We start from the raw sequence: 20,022 nt of genomic DNA, 5'->3' as shown, positions 1-20,022 counted from the left end.
TCAGTACAGCGCAGTGTTGTTAGTTTAATTCTAAATAACGTACTGCTCACCGTTGGCAAATTGAGATCAATAACATTAATTATAAAGTTGTTACATACTCAGAAATATGCTGTTAATATGATGTTCATTTTAAAAGAAGTTCAAAGTTAAAGGTTTGAATATAGCCACATATATACTATATAGTATATAACTAGTCCAGCCATGAGTTCTGTTACAAATGAAAATGCATTTTTTTTTAAATGAAGTAATGTAATATTATTAAAATGTATACCTACATATTTATTACAATCTAACCAAAAAAGAAAAAAATAATAATCGAAACGGCCGCCTTTGGCTTTTATACAGGCATTTAATCTGTTTGGCCACGAATCTATGGATATACGAACTGTTTCCAAGGGAAATTTCGCCAATGCTTGCTCCAAAATTTTTTTAAGAGACTCAATGTCGCCGTGTCGTTTAGAGCAGGCCATGTCCTCTAAAACTGGTCATAATTTGAACTCTAAAGGGTTGAGGTCTGGGCCAGTCAAGTCAGGCTTGGATAGTTCGTACCGTTAAAGTCCACGGTATATTTTTAAAAAGTGTATTGCTGAGAAGTTTCACTACATAATCCGAGACTGTATCTTGATACACTTTGGCTGAAGTTTTCACTGCCTTTTCACAAAAATGTAGTTTTGTGACTCCTTGATAAGATACGCCCCACCAAACTATCACTGACGCAGGATGATGTCACGTTGTACCTTTCCGCCCACTTGAGCAGCTTCTTTAGAACGTTGAGCGTACACTTTATCATTTTGCTTTTTGTAGTGTTCTTCAATAGTGAAAATTTTTTCATCGGTAAAAAGGATATTTCTATGCCTTTCACCTGCATATCGTGACAAAAGGCGTTTTGATCGAACCACTGTCTTTAATTGTAAAGATTGATTTAGGGCATGCCCTGTATATCGACGATAAGCACCGAGCTTCAGGCCTGACTATGAAAATACGCGATAAAGTCCTAGCGGGAATCTTCATTCCTGGCGATAAGATTTTTTGTTTCTTAATGGGGTTTCGACGAATTCTAGCTTTAACATCAGTAACAACCTCGTAGCTCTAACAACACGCGGCCGCCCCGATCTTTTCAGCGCGGCCGCCTTTTCGACAGACGAAGTGTTGTTGTATCTGTTGATAGTACGATATACCAACATACGGCTGATACCAAGCGTGAAGTGTCTGGAATATGACCGACGACTCCATACCCACTTTGTGCAAGGCGATCACTGCAATCCTATTTTCTTTAACACCCCGTTCTATATTCTAATTTGGTAATGAACACGAAAAAATATGTGAAATGGCGCAAAATCGAAAGAAGTTTTTAAAATAATACACGTGTTCCAAATTATTTTTAAAAATAATTAAAAAGTTGAAAAAAAGAAAAGTTTTATCAGTATTTATGGCCAGACTAGTTATATTTACCATTAGTGCTTAGCTAAAGAAATGCCGAATCGGGACGTATCTCAAAGTAGTCGTCTCGGAAAAACCTTGTGGAACACGAAAGAAAAGCGCCGGTGTCTTTCATCCCTTTCGAAACGCAAGGTTGTGTCCGACTCAAACAAGATCTTGAGTGTCGGTACAGGCGTCGGCGCCTTTGTAACTATGCCTGGAGCTTAGTGTATTCACGCTCTTCCTTGGATACGTGGCATGCCTCTCACACGCTTTAAAGTGCAGAAGAAGCGTTATTTTGTCTGATACCAGAAAGAATGCAAGTAGATTCCAAGATTCTGAATATTGAAGGCAATTTGGGAGAACACCGAGGCGTTTTTATTCGGATCCAGTCAATCAGACTATCGGCGCGCATTATATGGTACCGTAGATTTCTTCGAGCCGGAACAATGAAGCTGGATGGGGTTTTGTCTGTAGTCGGTTTTGCGGAGCAGGTCTTACGCGGCTCTTTTACAAGGCGCAGTGAGTGTTCTAAGAGGAATTGAGAGAAGAAAAGGATCTCGGTCTTCCACTTCTCCCTCATCTGCTCTAGAGGCGCCGGAGTCCGGTATGGCCCGGTCTGTTACCCTCCTTGACCAGGTATCCATAAACGATCCCCCAGCGTTACAAAGAAAGGGGTCTAGTACATCAGAGTTCTCATTCGACAGTATTTTATTTCCGGTAAGAAGGTGCACTTTTTAGTAGAAACAAGAAAAATAAGTGCTCAGCGGGCACCGCCGGGTTCTTAACCCAAAAAAGAAATAAAATGTTAAAAATATATATGGTACGTAAAGATATAAAATATAGTAATTTGAGTACAGAAATCAGTAAATGCGAAACCTAATCTGTTTTACACCGACCTGAGTGACGGGAACAGTTCTTTTGATGCGAGTTCTAGGTTTTTAAGAATCTGTTTTTTTTCACACATTTGTAGTTCATCAATCATAATTCCATCAACCTTTCCTAAGCTAGCTGCGTTATTTAACACTGTAAGAATTTGGTCCATGTTATTAATATTTTCACAAGAGGTTTGTACTTGAACACCTTGACTTTCCCATAATCTGTGAAAACAATAAAAGCATGTCGTTAGAGTTCGATAACATAGAAGTATCATTGCATATTAGAATAAATGGTTTATCTAACGATTTTTAAATTTCGTCGTTCCATAATCGATTTTCGTCATTTATTAATTGAGTATATCGATATCAATGATTATCGATTAGCCAAACTCTCGAAACTTTACGCTTTGTTCTTACTATAATGTTTTTGTTTTCGAATAAAGCAAATGAGATCACGGCCTACTTAGTATTAAGTGGTAACGGAGCCCACGGAAATCAGAACCTGAATTTCCCTGCATACCTTAAAACGTGGGCTCCACGTTCCAATGGTGTGGCCTGACGACTATCTATCTTAGTGCGCTGGTATCATTCTCAAAGAAAACCTTGACATAACAATTATTGTAAAACTTACTGTATTTTACATGGAAGGTATCCTGGAAACGAATCATAATGTAGAAACAAATTTCTTGCACCACGCTCTATCAACCTATCCGCTAATTGTATCCCAAACGTGCATTGTGTAGAAAATATCACATAACAAACATCTGGATTGCATTGTATTCTGAAAAATATTAAAAGCAATCATAGATATTAAAGAGATTGAAGATCACACAAATATACTTGGACAGTTGCGTTCTTTAAAACAAATGTCTTTAAATTAGTGTTTATGCACTTGTGAAGTAACGTTCGTGGAATTCAATTATACTACGGATTGCTGGGGGTGAGACATACTGCACTCTGTAAGTTTCCCTCCAATATCAAAGGATCCTCCTCCCTCTATACTAAGCCGGCGATCGATAATCCGATACGGAGATACCATAAGAGGCAGACCCACTGACCGCTATCACAGGCAGGTTCATTGGCGGATCTCGCACTTTGCGGTGGGATGCCTATTGACACCAGTAACATGAGTTTATTTTATTAGTTCAACTCCAGCATACCCTGCGATTGCCTTCTGCCCAAAAATAGTATTGTATGGCGCTCGCCTACCGTATGTTGGTTCAGATGGTTAAATCCTCTGATTCAAGCTATCGCTTAACCGCACTGCCAAACTAATAATCTAACAGTACAACTAACTATAATTTAGGCACACCAAGATTGATTCAAGAACTTAGTGAACTAATGTAAATCGATTATAATTCTAGTTTCAATAACGAAACATGAAAATTTACCTATGTTTGATCGACGGTTGGAATCCATCAATTCTCAGCAGCACTCGACCACGATGTTGTCTAGTTACAAGCAGCTGGAAGGCCCGGGATACCTCTTCGGCAGCATACGTCACTCGAGACAAAGGACGAACGTAACCCCTGGATATACCTTCGCTTAATGCTTTTTGCAAGATCTGGAACATGGACGTTAGTATACTATATTAATGTGAATGTTATTATATTATTTAAACCAGTTCACTATATGTACTTACTTTGCTTATATTATAGATTGTAAGAATATCGACTCGACATAATTATTTGTTATGTACCGAGTCGACGGCCTACGTACCCAATTATAGTAAATAGATACATATTTAACTTAATTTTTATAATAACTCAATATATATATATATATATATATATATTTGTATTTAACTGAATTATTGACACTTGAAGACACAATCAGTTATTCCTTAATACACATCAGAAAACATCAAGCACCAGTTGATCACTGATAAACCCGTACGAGAGAGCGCTATATGCTTTTTTTTATTAATTTTTTCTATTGCTTAGATGGATGTACGAGCTCACAGCCGACCTGGTGTTAAGTGGTTACTGGAGCCCATAGACATCTACAACGTAAATGCGCCACCCATCTCGAGATATAAGTTCTAAGGTCTCAGTATAGTTACAACGGCTACCCCACCCTACGAACCGAAACGCATTACTGCTTCACGGCGGAAATAGGCGGGGTGGTGATACCTACTCGTGCGGACTCCCAAGAGGTCCTACCACCACCTACCTACCTATTATATATTATATACGTATTATATACTTATTTTATGATATATTATATATAGATTTATTATAACGGAACAATATTTTGCTGTGCGACAGATCGAACAATGTTTTGGAAAATCGCCGTATTCAATTGGCGAATTTCATTTTGACCAAAGTAAATCTAGAGTAATCGTTTTTTTTTTACATGGAATCTAAGAAATTAATGCACACTAGAATAAACAGTACAGGACTAGTGCGGTTGCGACTAAGGAAACGAAAGTTTAAACCTGTAGCCGCCGATTACGTTCACAATACGATGAATCAGTACTTAGCGCTCTTGGTAGTTCTTAAACTATAAGAAAAAATAACAAAAGTTTTTTTTTGCATACATTCATGACTTTGAAACCAAATCATCATTATCTGGGCGCGCCCTACAGTTTGCGGATATTTACGCTGTTTACATGGCATGTAATTCCAAACGGTTTCATTTTGCCGCTAAGCGCTTACACCTTATGCTGTCTGAAAGATTAATGCTAATGCATGCGCATGCACGCCTGCACGCACGCATTGCTAACGCAGTTGCACAAACGCCTAACGATTAATGTGAACATGTACTCGTCAAGAGCGTGTTGTACTATAAGCACTACAAAGTCATTAATTAACAAAATCGCAAATCTCTTACAACTTATCAATAAAAAAGTATACTGTTAAACTTACATTCAGCTCCTGGGAATTTCGCCTCATTAATAGGCCCAACACATTTATTGTCACATACGACCTGCCGTATTTCAAATTGGCCATTCCGAATAAAGAACTATCTTGAGGATTGTATTTTGAAACATCCAGAGTCCATCTTGATGAGCATCTTAATGAAACCTACAGATATTAGTGATCTAAGTCATTTAAGGACCGGTCATTATATCGAACCTTGGGATATAAGCTTATTATTGCTTATGTACATAGATATAATAGGTTGGGGAAAAAATCTTTTCGCATTGAAGTACGTATGAACTTGTAATAAAATCTCTTTGGCTATACTATTTGTATTTGGCTGGTTTTGGTATCATTAAAAGTTTAAATTTTAAAGAAGATAATTCTAAATTCAAATTAGGCAAATGTGTGATTTTTATTTATTTTTCGTACTGCCAAGATGAGTGGATCTAATGAAGAAATTCGATACATTTTAAAATTTTACTACAAAAAAGGTAAAAATGCAACGCAAGCCGCGGAAAAAACTTGCGATGTTTATGGACCTAGTGCAGTGTCTGTGAGAGTAGCATAAATTTGGTTTAAGTGTTTTCAATCCGGAAATTTTGGTGTCAAAGATGCACGTCGCTCTGGTCGCCCTATTACGGATAAAATGGATGTCATTTTTGAAAAAGTAGAGCAAGATCGGCTTATCAATAGTTACGACGTAGCTGAAGAACTGGGAATCGACCAGAAAACAGTTTTGGCGCATTTGAAAAAAACTGGGTACACAAAAAAGCTCGATATTCGGGTACCTCACGAGCTCACTGAAAGAAACCTAATGAACCGTGTACTTATTTGTGATTCTTTATTAAGTCGTAATGAAATCGAACCATTTTAGAAGCTGGCATATGGCTGGTGATAACTGGTGATGAAAAGTGGATCACGTACGACAAGAACGTGCGAAAAAGGTCGCGGTCAAAGGCCGGTCAGGCTTCACAGACTATGGCGAAGCCCGGGTTAACTCGCAACAAGGCGATGCTGTGTGAGTGGTGGAATTGGCAGAGCTTTAGTCATCATGAGCTCTTACCACCAGACAGGACCATCGATTCTTTACTCTACTGCAAACAACTGATGAGATTAAAGCAAGAAGTTTAGAGAAAGCGGCCGGAATTAATCAACAGAAGGGGTGTGGTTTTTCATCATAATAAAGCTAGACCTCACACATCTTTAGCCACTCAGCAAAAATTAAGAGAGCTTGGCTGGGAGGTGGTAATCCCCGCATAGTCCTGACCTTGCACCTTCAGATTTCCACCTGTTTCGGTCTCTTCAGAATTATTTAGGCAATGTCAGGTTAACATCACGAGAGGATTGCCAAAACCAATTGTCGCGATATTTTGATTAGAAGCCCCAAAATTTCTATAGCAATGGGATCATGTCCTACAAATAAGATGGCAAAATGTTATCCAACAAAATGGTAACTACATACTTTAGTTAAATGTAAATAAACTATATTAAAAAATGTTGTGAATTTTCTTAAAAAATGCGAAGAAACTTTTCCCAAACCTATTATAAGCTCAGGTGTTATAAAAATCCTACGTTCGTTTTTTCGGCTTAATTTTCTTTTTCTTTAATGTAATTTTATCATATTATTTGCCATAAAAACATAATTCCCATTGTAAGCAGAAGAAAACATCTGCAATGCCAGGGCCACGGCAAAGCCACAGGCTATTGCCATATCTTAAGCCAGATCAAAAGTAAGCAATGTAAGCGATCCTCTCGGACTGGATGAATCGCAACCGCGAACGTCTCATCTTACGAGCGTAACAGGGCTCACGAGACACGGCCGCTATCTGCACCTCATCGCCGGGATGGAGCCGACGCCGAAGTGCCACCATTGCAGTGACTGTGACGAGGACATGGAGCACACGCTCGCATACTGCCCCGCTTTCGCAGAGCAGTGCTGCGTCCTCGTCACGAAGATAGGACCGAACCTGTCGCTGCCGAATGTCGTGGCTACGATGCTCGGCAGCGACGAGTTCTCATGGCAGGCGATGCTCGACTTCTGCGAGTCCACTATGTTGCTCTTCTTCCCTCTGGGCACAGTACCGCCGCCGCCGAGTCGGGGAGGAGGAGTAGGCCGTTCGTCCAGCTTTTTTTTTTGCTTAGATGTGTAGACGAGCTCACAGCCAACCTGGTGTTAAGTAGTTACTGGAGCCCATAGACATCTTTGCGCCCCCCACTTTGAGATATAAGTTCTAAGATCTCAGTATAGTTACAATGGCTGCCCCACCCTTCAAACCGAAACGCATTACTGCCTCACGGCAGAAACAGGCAGGGCGGTGGTACCCACCCGCGCAGACTCACAACAGGTCCTACCACCAGTAATTACGCATATTATAATTTTGCGGGTTTCATTTTTTATTACACGATGTTATTCCTTCATCGTGGAAGTCAATCGTGAACATTTGTTGAGTACATAATTCATTAGAAAAATTAGTACCCACCTGCGATTCGAACACCGTTGCATCGCTCAACACGAATGCACCGGACGTCTTATCCCTTAGGCCACGACGACTTCAAAGGGGCTCCGACTCCTATTAGAAGGTAGTCTCCTCCCGGTGATGGTCCCGGTCCCGAACCTAAGGGAGTCGACGTTGCGCCGCACACTACCTCACTCTAGCGCGTTGGCACCAGGAGGATGGGACGACGCGTCGGCGGTTACGGTCCGCGTTGCCGTTGTCGCTGCCGTCGTCAAACATACTGTGGAAGAGCATCCCGGTCGGCGGTGTACTGCCTTTCCACCCGGCAGGCTGGTTCTGACCTAGCGTGGTATCCCGGAACGGAGTTGGTCGTCGACGAACGCCTCGACAACCCGTCGCTCGGCATCCTCGGGGTGGCGCCGCGCGTCTAGTTGTAGTATTGACATCGGGACCCCCCCTACTCTGACCGGGTTCTGACCTCGGGCAGAGATCAGACATCGGGTTTGAGAGTGAGAGTTTGCAGTGGAATCGTTTAGTGGGTACGGCCCTATATTCTGTTATTTGGCCCCGCGGTCTGCTCCCAACATCTGCGGACAGTCTAGTCCCGCATATTCGTAGAAAGTCGGCCCTCGTCACGAAAAAAAACACTTGGACATGGACCTCATTTCTCTATGTGGATAGTAGCATTCAAGTAAGCTCAAGCGAAAAAATACTAAATATAAACACGTCTTGGAACGTAAGCGATCATAGCCATGTTTAACGAATATTCTCTTTATCAATTATTACAATTGTGATGAATGACCGAGAACTAGAAATTAAGAGAAAACTCGAAGAAGTAATGTTTGAGTATTTAAATAAATAAATAATTCATTAACAAAAAAAAACATACATTTCTTAGCTCTCCTATAAGACAATTAATCACAATATTGCATCCTCTTCCATTGGTGGCGGATAAAACCATGTCTTCGAAACTGGGATCCCTAGAACTTCCAATATATTCTTCTGCAATAAAGCATAAGCAAGCAATATAATTAACATTTGTTATTAACTTTGATTTCATTATAACACACATTATGTAAATATAACTTTTAAATAATTTCATAAAATTTGTCATACCTTTTAAGTTTGGAAACAACCTCATTAGGAATCGTTTCTTCGCACTGTCACTTACAGTTGTAAATACTTGATAACCGATCGCTAATCCTATTGATATCAAAGCTTGACCTAGAGCACCGGCACCTCCATGAATAAGGATGCTATCAGATTTCATAGTTGCTACATCTATTGTCCCTCTGGTCAGACTTGTCTGGTAAAGCCAAAAACAAAAACAGCATTAAAACAGTTAAAATAAAACTTTTAGGCGCAATATAAGAGTAACTCAGAACTTATACTCGCGGAAGTGACGCTAAATTTGCTGACGCAATTTCCGTTCTGGCAAACTTCAAGTAACTTCCACGGTGAAGGAATAACATCGTGTAATAAAAATCAAACCCGCAAAAATTATAATTTGCGTAATTACTGGTGGTAAGACCTCTTGTGAATCCACGCGGGCAGGTACCACCACCCTGCCTATTTCTGCCGTGAAGTAGTAATGCGTTTCGGTTTGAAGGGTGGGGCAGCCGTTGTAACTATACTTGGGACCTTAGAACTTATATCTCAAGGTGGGTGGCGCATTTACGTTGTAGATGTCTATGGGCTCCAGTAACCACTTAACACCAGGTGGGCTGTGAGCTCGTCCACCTATCTAAGCAATAAAAAACAAATAAATAAAAAACTATTTTTCGTGATAACTGTGTACATATAAATATCTATAAGGTGAGCTTGAATTTATTTTCATAAATTTCGTCTATCAATATCGATATTCGTCAATCAGTTATGATAATATCAATATTGAGATTTTCCATATTCTCTACACAATCTATACACATTTTAACTTAGAAACCATGTATTTTTTAATAATTTAATTTACTAGTGAATTAATTTATGGGCCTGACCGTTCGTTACCACAAAAACTATTATAGAAAGTATTCGAAATGTCGGAAATGATATAATGACAATAAGCTCAATGTTGCAAGATTAAACTGTGAAGATAGTTTTAATTACGGATACGACTCGCGAAACCCAAAAATACTAAACAATAATCATAGTGAAAAACTCAACACTGCATGGTGATGAATACGTAGCTTTATTTAAAGGCAAGCAAGCGGTTAAATGGGTGGATAATCTCACGGCTCACCAACGCTTTTGAATGGAGTATACCACGAGAATAATTGCCACTATAATATTTAACACATTTGCAACTTACAACACACGAATTGAGACAGTAAAACGCCGTCATGTAGGCCATTGGTACAGTAGCGGCTTCTTCAAACTCCCAATGATCCGGAATCGGCCACAGAAGATCTGGACGTGCGCTCACCGTGCGCTTACATGAGCCATCAACCACAATACCCATGACGCGTTCGCCACTGAATTAGAAATACATTATCATTCTAATAGCAAACTAGAAATTAGACGTATTACTTATGACCATGTATATCCAGTTTATTTCTGTAGTAAGCACATGACTTTCATATATCATTTACAGTTACAGAATAATTTATGATTTACTCAGTCAGATCATATTCCCAATATTATTCTCCACTGCACTATATATTTCTAGAGCGAAAAAATCTGTTGAAAGAGTATAACAGGTATTGTACCTGGTTTTAGGACTATCTATAAACGTGATATTATTAATAAAAATTATACAATCATAAATTCATAGGTGGCTTATGCTTGACAGAAATAATTTACCTTTTTGTAACGCCGCTAAAGTCGAAACCAAAATGATTGTAGTCTGAATCAGTTCCTATTGCAGCTTTATTCATCATACCTATGGCCTTTTCTACATCTAGTCTCGATATGCTAGCATAATGCACCTGTGATAACAGCATAATATTTTTATAGTCAATGTTGGTATGAATAAAGAAGAATTAGAACTGAAAATGTACCTTGACTTCAATTTCAGAACTGAAATGTTGCGAATCTTGCATCCAGTACAGTGAGTGAATGTCTCCAATCTTAGAAGTTTCCAGCTTAAAGTTGGAATTCAATTTTCGCGGCAAAGGCGTGCGGCCATTGCTTCCTAACAATGCACTCTGAGAAAATGCAACCGTTTAGTAATATATATTTAAATAGAAGATGAAGATCAATTAAGCTGGGTATCCACTAGAGGCAAACTCGGGTCTAGCGGCTGCCTCGCTCCGCGGCCGCACAAGTGGAGACGCTGCCTCAACTTGCGGCACGCCGCGTATGAGGCTACTTTGTTACCGCGAACCGAGCCATATTTTGTCGGTTTTTTTTGCCGTGCTCAATGGAGGCTTAATCCGAGCCGTGTATTTGATGGAAACGAGCGTGTCCCTTATAATCGCAATTGCCAACGACACTGCTATTAAATTGATAAAATTATATGAGCCGTCAACCTGTTCTCTGGGATACGTTAAATAAAAAATGTGAAACAAGATGCGTGGAACGATATTAGTTTGAAATTGGGGATTGCAGTGGACACTATCGAAAAGAAGATTACCAGTCTGTCAGATATGACAAGGTCATATCGACGAGAAAAATTACGACACAAAAACAGCCTTACCACAGGATCTGGTAATTTTTTCGTGCATTCTGTAACTACAATTTTTAGGCTTAATAGCCTAAAAATTGTAGTTGTAGTAAGTAATTGTAGTTAAAGTAATTGCTAATGCAACTACTTTATTAGCAACTAAAACAACGCTGCTGACATATGGCGCATATATTTTAGAAACTGAGGCCAGGAATGAATGACGAATAATAAAAAAAAAAAACAATACGCGGCAAATAAGTTGAACCAAAATGGTGGCTATCTGCGCAGATATAATTAGGAACTAAAGTGTTAATAGGGATTTTAGTGGACGACTATTCAATATAATAATATATTTTAGGTCAACTTACGTGCCGCGTATTTTACGTGTGTTTATCTGAAAACCCAAATAAATGCGACGCTAGACATAATTAGGGCGACCGGAAGGGACAATGATACGTCGGGTAAGACTAAGTCGTGGATAGCTGTCGATACGTGGAAACTGATCCGTAACTGCAAGGAGCAAAGAATGAAGGGTCTGCAATGTCCTGAGGTCAGGAAGAAATACTTTGAACTGTGGAAAGAAGTCAAGAAGAATCGTCGTAAGGACAAAAACAATTTTCTCTCAAACATTTGCGTAGAGAGAAAATGATTTCTTGAAATTCCAGACATCAGACTTATCCAAGAAGGTCCGCCTCATATCTAGGCAGTTCAAACCGAAAACATGGGTGATCAATGACGAGGATGGCAATTCAATTCACGACTTGGACGCAATAGCTGAGAGGTGGCGTGGATACTGTGAAAGGCTTTATGACCAGCAACCGGATGCCTCACTGGAATCGTGTCCAAACTGGAACAACCTAGAGCCGGAGTCCCCAATACTGCGTTCTGAAATAACAGCAGCCATAGCAGCATTGAAATGCAAGAAAGCCCCAGGACCCGACCATATAACGGCTTAGGTGTTGAAAGCCCTGGGTGATAGGGGCATCGACTATCTTCATCACAACTGCAACCGAATTGGCTGACTGGCAGATGGCCAAAGGACTGGACTGAATCAGTTATTCTACCCCTGCACAAAAAGGGTTCTACTAAGATTTGCAATAACTACAGGACACTGGCTCTGGTCTCTCACAGCAGCAAAACCATTCTACATATAATTAATAAATAACTGCTTAAGATACTTCCTCTACTGCCAGATTCCCCAAAAGCAGGCTGGTTTTGTCAAAGGTAGAGGCACTCGAGAGCAAAATCTTACGAATTTAACACCTCACTTGTAATATTTTTCATCGATTACAGCAAGGCTTTTGATTGTGTTAACTGACGAAGCCTATGGAGGGTACTTTGCGAACTGGGGGTTCCGGAACATTTGATTGCCTTGCTCCAGTCTTTCTTCATACTCCGACAACCAAGGCATAGTCAGGATTGACGCCACGCTTTCCAAGCCTTTCTCATTTAAAAAGGGTTTAATACAAGGCTGTGCCTTATCTCCTATTTTATTTAACATCTTTGGGGAGTATATAATGCGGCGAGTATGCGAGGACTGGAATGGTGGTGTTTCCATTGATGGAACGAAGCTCACAAACCTGCGTTATGCTGACGACACAACACTTTTCGCGTCCGACGAAGAGGAAATGTGCACCCTGCTGGGCAAATTGGAACGAACCAGCAGAGAAATGGGCTTCTCATAAACGGAGCAAAGACCAAAGTTATGGTGGTCGATCGTAGCCATTCTCTCACTATGACCAATAAGCTAAACCTGGAAGTCGTAGAGGATTTCATTTATCCGGGCTCCGTCATAGCTAGTTATGGATCCTCCGAAAAGGACATCAGAAGGAGAATTGGTATGGCAAAGAGAGCTATGTCCCAAATGGACCGTGTTTGGGCGGACAAAAACATCTCGAAGAATACCAAAAATCAGCTCATCACCTCCCTCGTCTTTTCCATTTTTCTCTACGGCGCAGAGACTTGGACCCTCAAGAAAGCCGACCGCCAACGTATCGACGCGTTTGAAATGTGTTGCTGGAGGAAAATGCTCTGGACTCGTCGGACAGAACACAGAATCAACAAATCCATTCTTACAGAGCTCAAGATTCCAATGCGCCTGAGCACTACATGCGCGCGGAGGAGTTTCGAGTTCTTTGGACATATCGCCAGAAAGAGAGGTGACAATCTGGAAAAGCTGCTGGTAACAGGCAAGGTATGCGGAAGAAGGCCCAGAGGCAGAAATCCAATGGCGCTGGTCGGACCAAACACGCACCACTCTTAATACCTCAGTCCACGTTTCTATCCACACAGCCGAGGACAGGCAGGAATGGCGCAAGATAAAGCAGGAGAAAGTTATTAGAAGAGGCCACGACCCTCAGCACTGAGGATTATCGACGCAAGGAGGAGGATTCATCTATTTTAATTAGATGACGAGACGACATATTATATATTTCAAAATGGTTTGCCTACGACCATTTCTATTTTTTATCAGACATCAGATATGATGGCACCAGTCGCGCATCTGCTGCCATCGCGTTTTGGCTTTAAACTGCCGAATCGAGTTGCGGCGACTCGCCTCGGGCTGATCCACAACGTGCCTCGAGCCTTTGCCTCAAAGCAAACAGCCTCAGTTCAGGATGTTTACTTCAAGTCGAGGCTGCTCGACCCGAGTTTTTCTTTAGTGGATACCCGGCTTTAGAATTATGATTAATTTAGTTTTTCCTTTCTTCACTGACATAAAAACGCTTTTCATGTCAAACCACAACCACGTCATTGTTCACGTTATCCCCCCGTTGGGGTCTGTATCTTTGTGAAATATATTTGATAATGAAGGTCTTAGTGCGCTTGTTTTAACTCTTAATGTTTTTTTCGGTCTCGTAACACATAATAAAATTCCGTTGGCCGTTGGAAGCGTAACGTTTATTTATTTACCAATCAATTACTTACATTTAATTCGGTCTTAACGCCTGATAAAAAGCTTAGTGTAACGGTTTTTTCTGTCAGATATGGCAAATGATGGAATGTAACTCCCTGTAAAGTCACACCTCCACATCTGCAAATACGTAACACTTTAAAATTAATATCACTTAAAAAGCAATGGTTGTATCTAAGGGGATATCTCAAGACTTAACACATTCTTCGAGAAAGTGGTATAGCACGATAACTCTCTTATTATATTCGTCATAAATTACATCCTCGCCCTTGACGACCCCGCGACGAGGCAATGTACAGCTGCCGTTGCCCTAGACATGTAATTTTCGATCCTCCTCATCTGATTTTTACTGGTGGTAGGACCTCTTGTGAGTCCGCACGGGTAAATACCACCCACCCTACCTATTTCTGCCGTGAAGCAGTAATGCGTTTCGGTTTGAAGGGCGGGGCAGCCGTTTTACTGTTAAAAGCGAGACCTTAGAACTCAAGTCTCAAAGTGGGTGGCGGCATTTACGTAGATATCCATAGGCTCCAGAAACCACTTAACACCAGGTGGGTCGCGAGCTGTCCACCAATGTAATCCAAATAATTTTTTATCATTAAATTATTAAAAAAAATGTTCGTTTTTTAGGAGTAGAGGCCGCTGCATATTTTGACTCCAAAAATCCTAACATTCTCATACACTCGACTTCGCCAATGGAATACGCGACGTAAGAGGTGAAATCTATGAACCATATACTTTATTAATGTATTATATAATCTAATGAGATCAAGATGGGACATCTTAGTCATAAGACATCTAGTAAGGTTGCTTGTTAATGTAAGTATAGAACTTACGTTGTAGTCTCATATTGTTTGAAAACACGGGCCTGCACTACATTCTTGCCATCAACGTTCGTGATATGCTTCTCATGTTCAGAAACATTTATACTCAGATTTCTAATTTCTGTGGGCTGAGATAATCCGACGTGTCGTTGCCTCAATACATTAACTTGTAGCAGACCATCAATAAGTGTTACCCAATTGTTGTTCCAGAGCATTGAAAATGAATCTAAAGCCGAATTTCCTTGATGTATAGTCTGGAAGTCTTCGCTGTAATGATAAATAGAACTAATAACATTACTTTAGGGTAGCAGTATCTAGGAGAAATACTTTTTTATTGTTTTTGAAGGCTAAGAGCATATGGTCCTCATAACGGTGTGTGGTTATTATTACTCACGGATGCCAGTAACATCAGGGACATGTCACTGCCTGTCTCTGAGGAGGATGAACATGTCCTAAAAGTCAGAACGAAGGAGGCAAGGTCATTCCAGAGCACTGTGAACGAATACAGGGAATCCAGCTTTTCTGTTCGGTGCGATGCTAAAATTACTTTTTAATTAATAATGATATCAGAACACGAAGACGTATCTATGAAACTATTCAATTACACAAACAGAATATAATCTTAGAAAGAAAAATTTAGTCAGTACCTATACAAAGTATGGCATATACATAACTGAATTGATGGGAGATGATCCCGTCAGTTTCATCTTATCTCAAGATAATTTTTGGTACGCACTATCCGACTCTAGAATCAGCGTCGCTCTGGTACGGTATGGTAAATTGTGGGCTATAAAATTCCCGGCGAAAAGTTTTGCCAAGATGTCTCGGCAATAACTAGCGTTGTAATCGTGTATTTAGGTGCCAAAAATAAGCGACGGTGACTAGACACGATCAGGATCGGAATCTGCTCATCTGCCGTCGTACTGATCTACATGGTTAGCGTACAATTCTGAAGTTCTTTAAAAACGAGAAACAAACATTAGTATAATCTATTTTCAAATAATACAATTAAATAAATTCTCAGAATACAAGAAGATACCTTCTAAGATGATTGTAACAGATTGTTCGTTTTACCGCAGTGACAGCTTTGAATTGCATTCACAGCTACTTCTAGTATTAGCATTGAAAAATATTTAGTAGAAGAAACAAAACGAAGTCGAAATATAATGATCATGGAACTTCTAATTTACAATAAAATTCTGAAATTTAAAAAAAATACTTACCCGTAGGAATAATCGCGTACTTTTAAAAGTTCATAAATATCATTGCTCTTTATTTCCACACCATTACATTTTAATGAAGTTTCAGTAGTAAAGTTATATACTTTTTCAACGTTTGTGATATAACCCGTTGCCACTTTGATAAATTCATCCAAAACCTAAAAACATAATGGACTATATTTCTTCGACGTAACCTTCGCATGCTATGTAATTCATTGCCAGGTGATGGGGGTGAAAAGCTAAGGGGATGAAACTTATGACAATTCTGTTTTATATACTGGTCATGAAAAAAATCTTCGATCGCTAAGATTGGTAAAACAGCTGATAAGAAACATCAATACAAAATTTGAGGGCATATTGAGAGAGCAACGCATTCTCTAAATCCAATGACCAGAAAGAAATCTGAATAACAGACAAAGCTATTAAAAGCTTCGAACTCGAAATTAAATTTTAAACTTGAAGGAATTCCCTATTTTAACGGTGACAACTTTTCAAGATTTTTTAAAAAATGTTTCATATGTGGTTGATGATGTGTGGAACATCGTTCGTCCTGATACAGAAACGATTAATTAAAATTCAATAGAAAAGTGTGCTAAGCATCTCTAATCTTAGAGGTAAATTGTTCAGAACATTTGCTGTCATTATACATATAGATCTCACTACCAACAGAAACTGTGGAAGAGTATTTGCATCAGTTTGTCTGGAGCAGCAGTATCGGAAGGGAACAGGAGGTAACAAAAGAAACCTGTTTCTCTTCTGTTTAGTATTAAAAGCTTTGTTTACAATAAATTTATTTTCTATTTATTAGTTGAATTTTCTATAAAAGCGTGCTTTTTAGTTTTTTTTTAAACTATTATTTATTTTTAATTTTTTAGTTTAAGTAGCATTATATATCGTAAATTATTCATTAATGTATTTACATTCAAGCAAATTAATGTTTCTAATTTGCTAAGTGAAAAAACGGAGGCGTTCAAATGAATTTGTTGCTTTGACTACCGAAAGTAAATAACTGGTTTAACTGTTTAAAATATTGAATTGTCATCGGTTTTTGATAAATATGCCAAATTTCGAGTTAATCTGACGTTTTGTAGGGGATCTTAATCATGTTCAAAGATTCCGTTACAAACTAACATATGTCTGAACCTAATAAAAGCGTATTAATAATTTAATCAAAAATGAAAAATTTTACAGCGGATGTTATAAATAAACATTATTAGTCTAGATTAGGTAACAATCGTTACAATACAATAAATTATATTAAAACGCTACCTCAAATCTTCCCGTGCCCCTATGCAGGGCTACAGTCAATCTTAGTTGACGCTGATCATGAAGTGTCGGTTCAGAGAAAAGTTTTATCTCACGAAATATTACTGAAATTTGTTTTCGTTGGGCTTGAATTGACATAGCCAGGGTGTCCCATACTGCTACTAATACAGCCGCAAATGGAAACAAAGTTTTACCTGAAGAAACAAAATTAACATAAAACATCAAATTAACCCATTCTTAGGGACATAACTATAAGTACCTATAGTTATTGTAATCAGTCATATTATTTATGACCCATATTTCTTGTCATAGATACAGCTTAGAGTGAAAATAAAAAATATTTAGTCGTCTCGCAGAATAGTTAATTTGCTTTAAATGCAAAAGATATTAATAACATTTCAATAAATAAATAAATAAATAAATGAACTATGAATAAATAATTTAATTACCTCTTATTTCATTTCCACTCAAATACTTATTTTCATCATCATGAATGGTAATAATAAATTTACAGGAAGCAGCAGTTTTTCTATGGGCCGACATATAGAGCGGTAATGGCCTATACAATAAAATTTTAGGTAGTTAAGTAATCATTACACACAGATTAGATTGTCTTCACAGTCAATATTGTAGTTACCATTTTTCAGTATGGACCCATTCCACTAAATGGGACAGCATTGGTGTTCCAGTCGCCACTGGGAAATCTACTTTCGGATATAATTCCTGTAGTCTTGGATTATATCCTTCCATATACAAGCTGAAACAAAATTTTATCCTTTCAACGAGTAGTGGCATGCGTTTTATTTTATTATAAGACATGCTGAAGCTACTTACTTTCCAACAGCCTCAAGTAGTAATGCTACATTGTCTGGATGCGCTTTTCGTGTTAGAGCTATATTACGACAATCTGAATGCAATGAGCGTTTAAGTATTGCTTGAAGTAAGCCATGAGGTGCTATTTCAATGACCACAGCATTCGATGGTATTAAATTGGCAGTTTCTTCAAACAAAACAGGGCCCTATATAAATTGATGAAGCAAGATTAATTAATATAGCTGGACAATTTCGCCTCGAAAGTTTTATATTAAGGTTTTTTTGAAGTATTTTACCAATAAATTATTAGTATGGTATTCAGCGGATGAATACTTAGCAACAGGCTCATTCCATTTGTGCTGAGGAATCGATGTAGAAAGCCAACGATCACTTCGTAATTTTGGAGTTTTAATTACTCCCTTTAAATATTCCAATAGAGTAGGTCCTGAAACATTCAATACTAATGGAGCAAAATATATTGTACTTAGTAATTTAGTGATTTTAAAATTGTAAGTTTTCATTTAAACTATTTAAAAGAAAAAATACATAAGGTTTATTTCTTCATCATATATCATTCTAATCGTCGACGTCCATTAGCGATGTTAACCAATCACCATCATGCTAGCTCGGAGCTGTGCGATTGCGCTAAACAAATTGTAAACAAAAATTAAACTAAGTTAAATTCACCCCACTCGGAGACTCGCCCAGAGAGCTCTCCGCTCACAACATGTTTTGATCATCTCTCCTACACCACGCTCCGACAAAAGGCTCTGATGGCCGATATATCGCACATCTGCGCTGTCATGCCCATAGCAATGCGTGCCATCAATAGATAGCAGACAGAGCACCGACCCTTGGGAAACGTCAGCGATAATGGCCATGGTATCCGAGCAGAAACTGTCTAAAACGACCGGGATGCTCCGTCCATTCAAAAAGCTAGCGATCCACTTGCAGATACCCTCCAGGATTCCGTAAGATAGTAACTTCGACAAAAATGCCCTAAGCCAGACCCTGTCGAAGGCCTTCGCGATATCAAGGCTTACAGCTAGGAGTCTCGCACTTGCTCTCCAAGATTTCAGTCCACCTGTGAGTAAGCTACACAAGAATCCCGCGGGCTGAACGACCATGACGGAAACCGTACTGTCAGTTATTGATTAGTTGACAATCCTCAACAAACTTCAGGAATTGCGTATTTATTATTCGCTTCATCGCCTTGGAAATGCCTATAACTCGATGGGTCCGAGCAGTCAACCTTTATTTTTCATTTTTTTATTGCTTAGGTAGGTGGACGAACTCAAGACCCACCTGGCGTTGAGTGGTAACCGAAGTCCATATACATATAATTTCTTTAGAGAAAGTGGTTACTTAAAAATATTTATAACGTAAACAATACTTCGGTAAGTGGTTTTAATTTACTAATGTTGTCGATTGTGCACAGTTTCTTGGTTAGTTGTGTGTGAGTGCTTAAGTATTTTACTTATTTAAGATGAATATTCAAAGAGGCAAGAAATTAGTTGAAATGGCGTTATCCACTCATCTGGAAAGCAATGAAGGTATATTTTCACATATCTTCAAAATTATGATTTGCAAATTACGTAATTATATCAATATTACATCATTATAAATAGATAATTGTCTTGTCCTTTTTTAGAAAATTTAAATCAACAGTCGATTTTGAACACAGGGAACCTAGTAGTAGACGATCCTATACCGTCGACATCATCAGGTCAAGTCAGTAGTTTAACATACCATCCTGTACTTGACTTCTCT

General features: G+C 39.0%; 1 protein-coding gene across 1 annotated transcript in view; it reads right to left on the bottom strand.

The window, feature by feature from the left end:
• Positions 1-20,022, bottom strand: part of LOC114251936 (fatty acid synthase-like) — a 44,230-nt gene that overhangs the window by 5,596 nt on the left and 18,612 nt on the right. The window contains exons 14-30 of the mRNA XM_089733484.1: positions 18,549-18,697; positions 18,274-18,458; positions 18,077-18,196; positions 17,889-17,998; positions 17,443-17,633; positions 16,177-16,331; positions 14,966-15,220; positions 14,144-14,249; positions 10,611-10,757; positions 10,414-10,538; positions 9,923-10,085; positions 8,734-8,923; positions 8,507-8,619; positions 5,165-5,323; positions 3,689-3,861; positions 2,929-3,078; positions 2,319-2,519 (exon numbers count right to left, since the gene is read on the bottom strand). Of these exons, the coding sequence (XP_089589610.1) occupies positions 2,319-2,519; positions 2,929-3,078; positions 3,689-3,861; positions 5,165-5,323; positions 8,507-8,619; positions 8,734-8,923; positions 9,923-10,085; positions 10,414-10,538; positions 10,611-10,757; positions 14,144-14,249; positions 14,966-15,220; positions 16,177-16,331; positions 17,443-17,633; positions 17,889-17,998; positions 18,077-18,196; positions 18,274-18,458; positions 18,549-18,697 (2,692 nt within the window). The remainder of the gene's footprint in view (positions 1-2,318; positions 2,520-2,928; positions 3,079-3,688; positions 3,862-5,164; positions 5,324-8,506; positions 8,620-8,733; positions 8,924-9,922; positions 10,086-10,413; positions 10,539-10,610; positions 10,758-14,143; positions 14,250-14,965; positions 15,221-16,176; positions 16,332-17,442; positions 17,634-17,888; positions 17,999-18,076; positions 18,197-18,273; positions 18,459-18,548; positions 18,698-20,022) is intronic.

Source organism: Bombyx mandarina, chromosome 16 (assembly GCF_030267445.1).
Source record: "Bombyx mandarina strain Sakado chromosome 16, ASM3026744v2".
Lineage (NCBI taxonomy): Eukaryota > Metazoa > Arthropoda > Insecta > Lepidoptera > Bombycidae > Bombyx > Bombyx mandarina.
The sequence above is the reverse complement of the archived record's forward strand: the minus strand, read 5'-3'. Positions and strand labels throughout refer to the sequence as shown.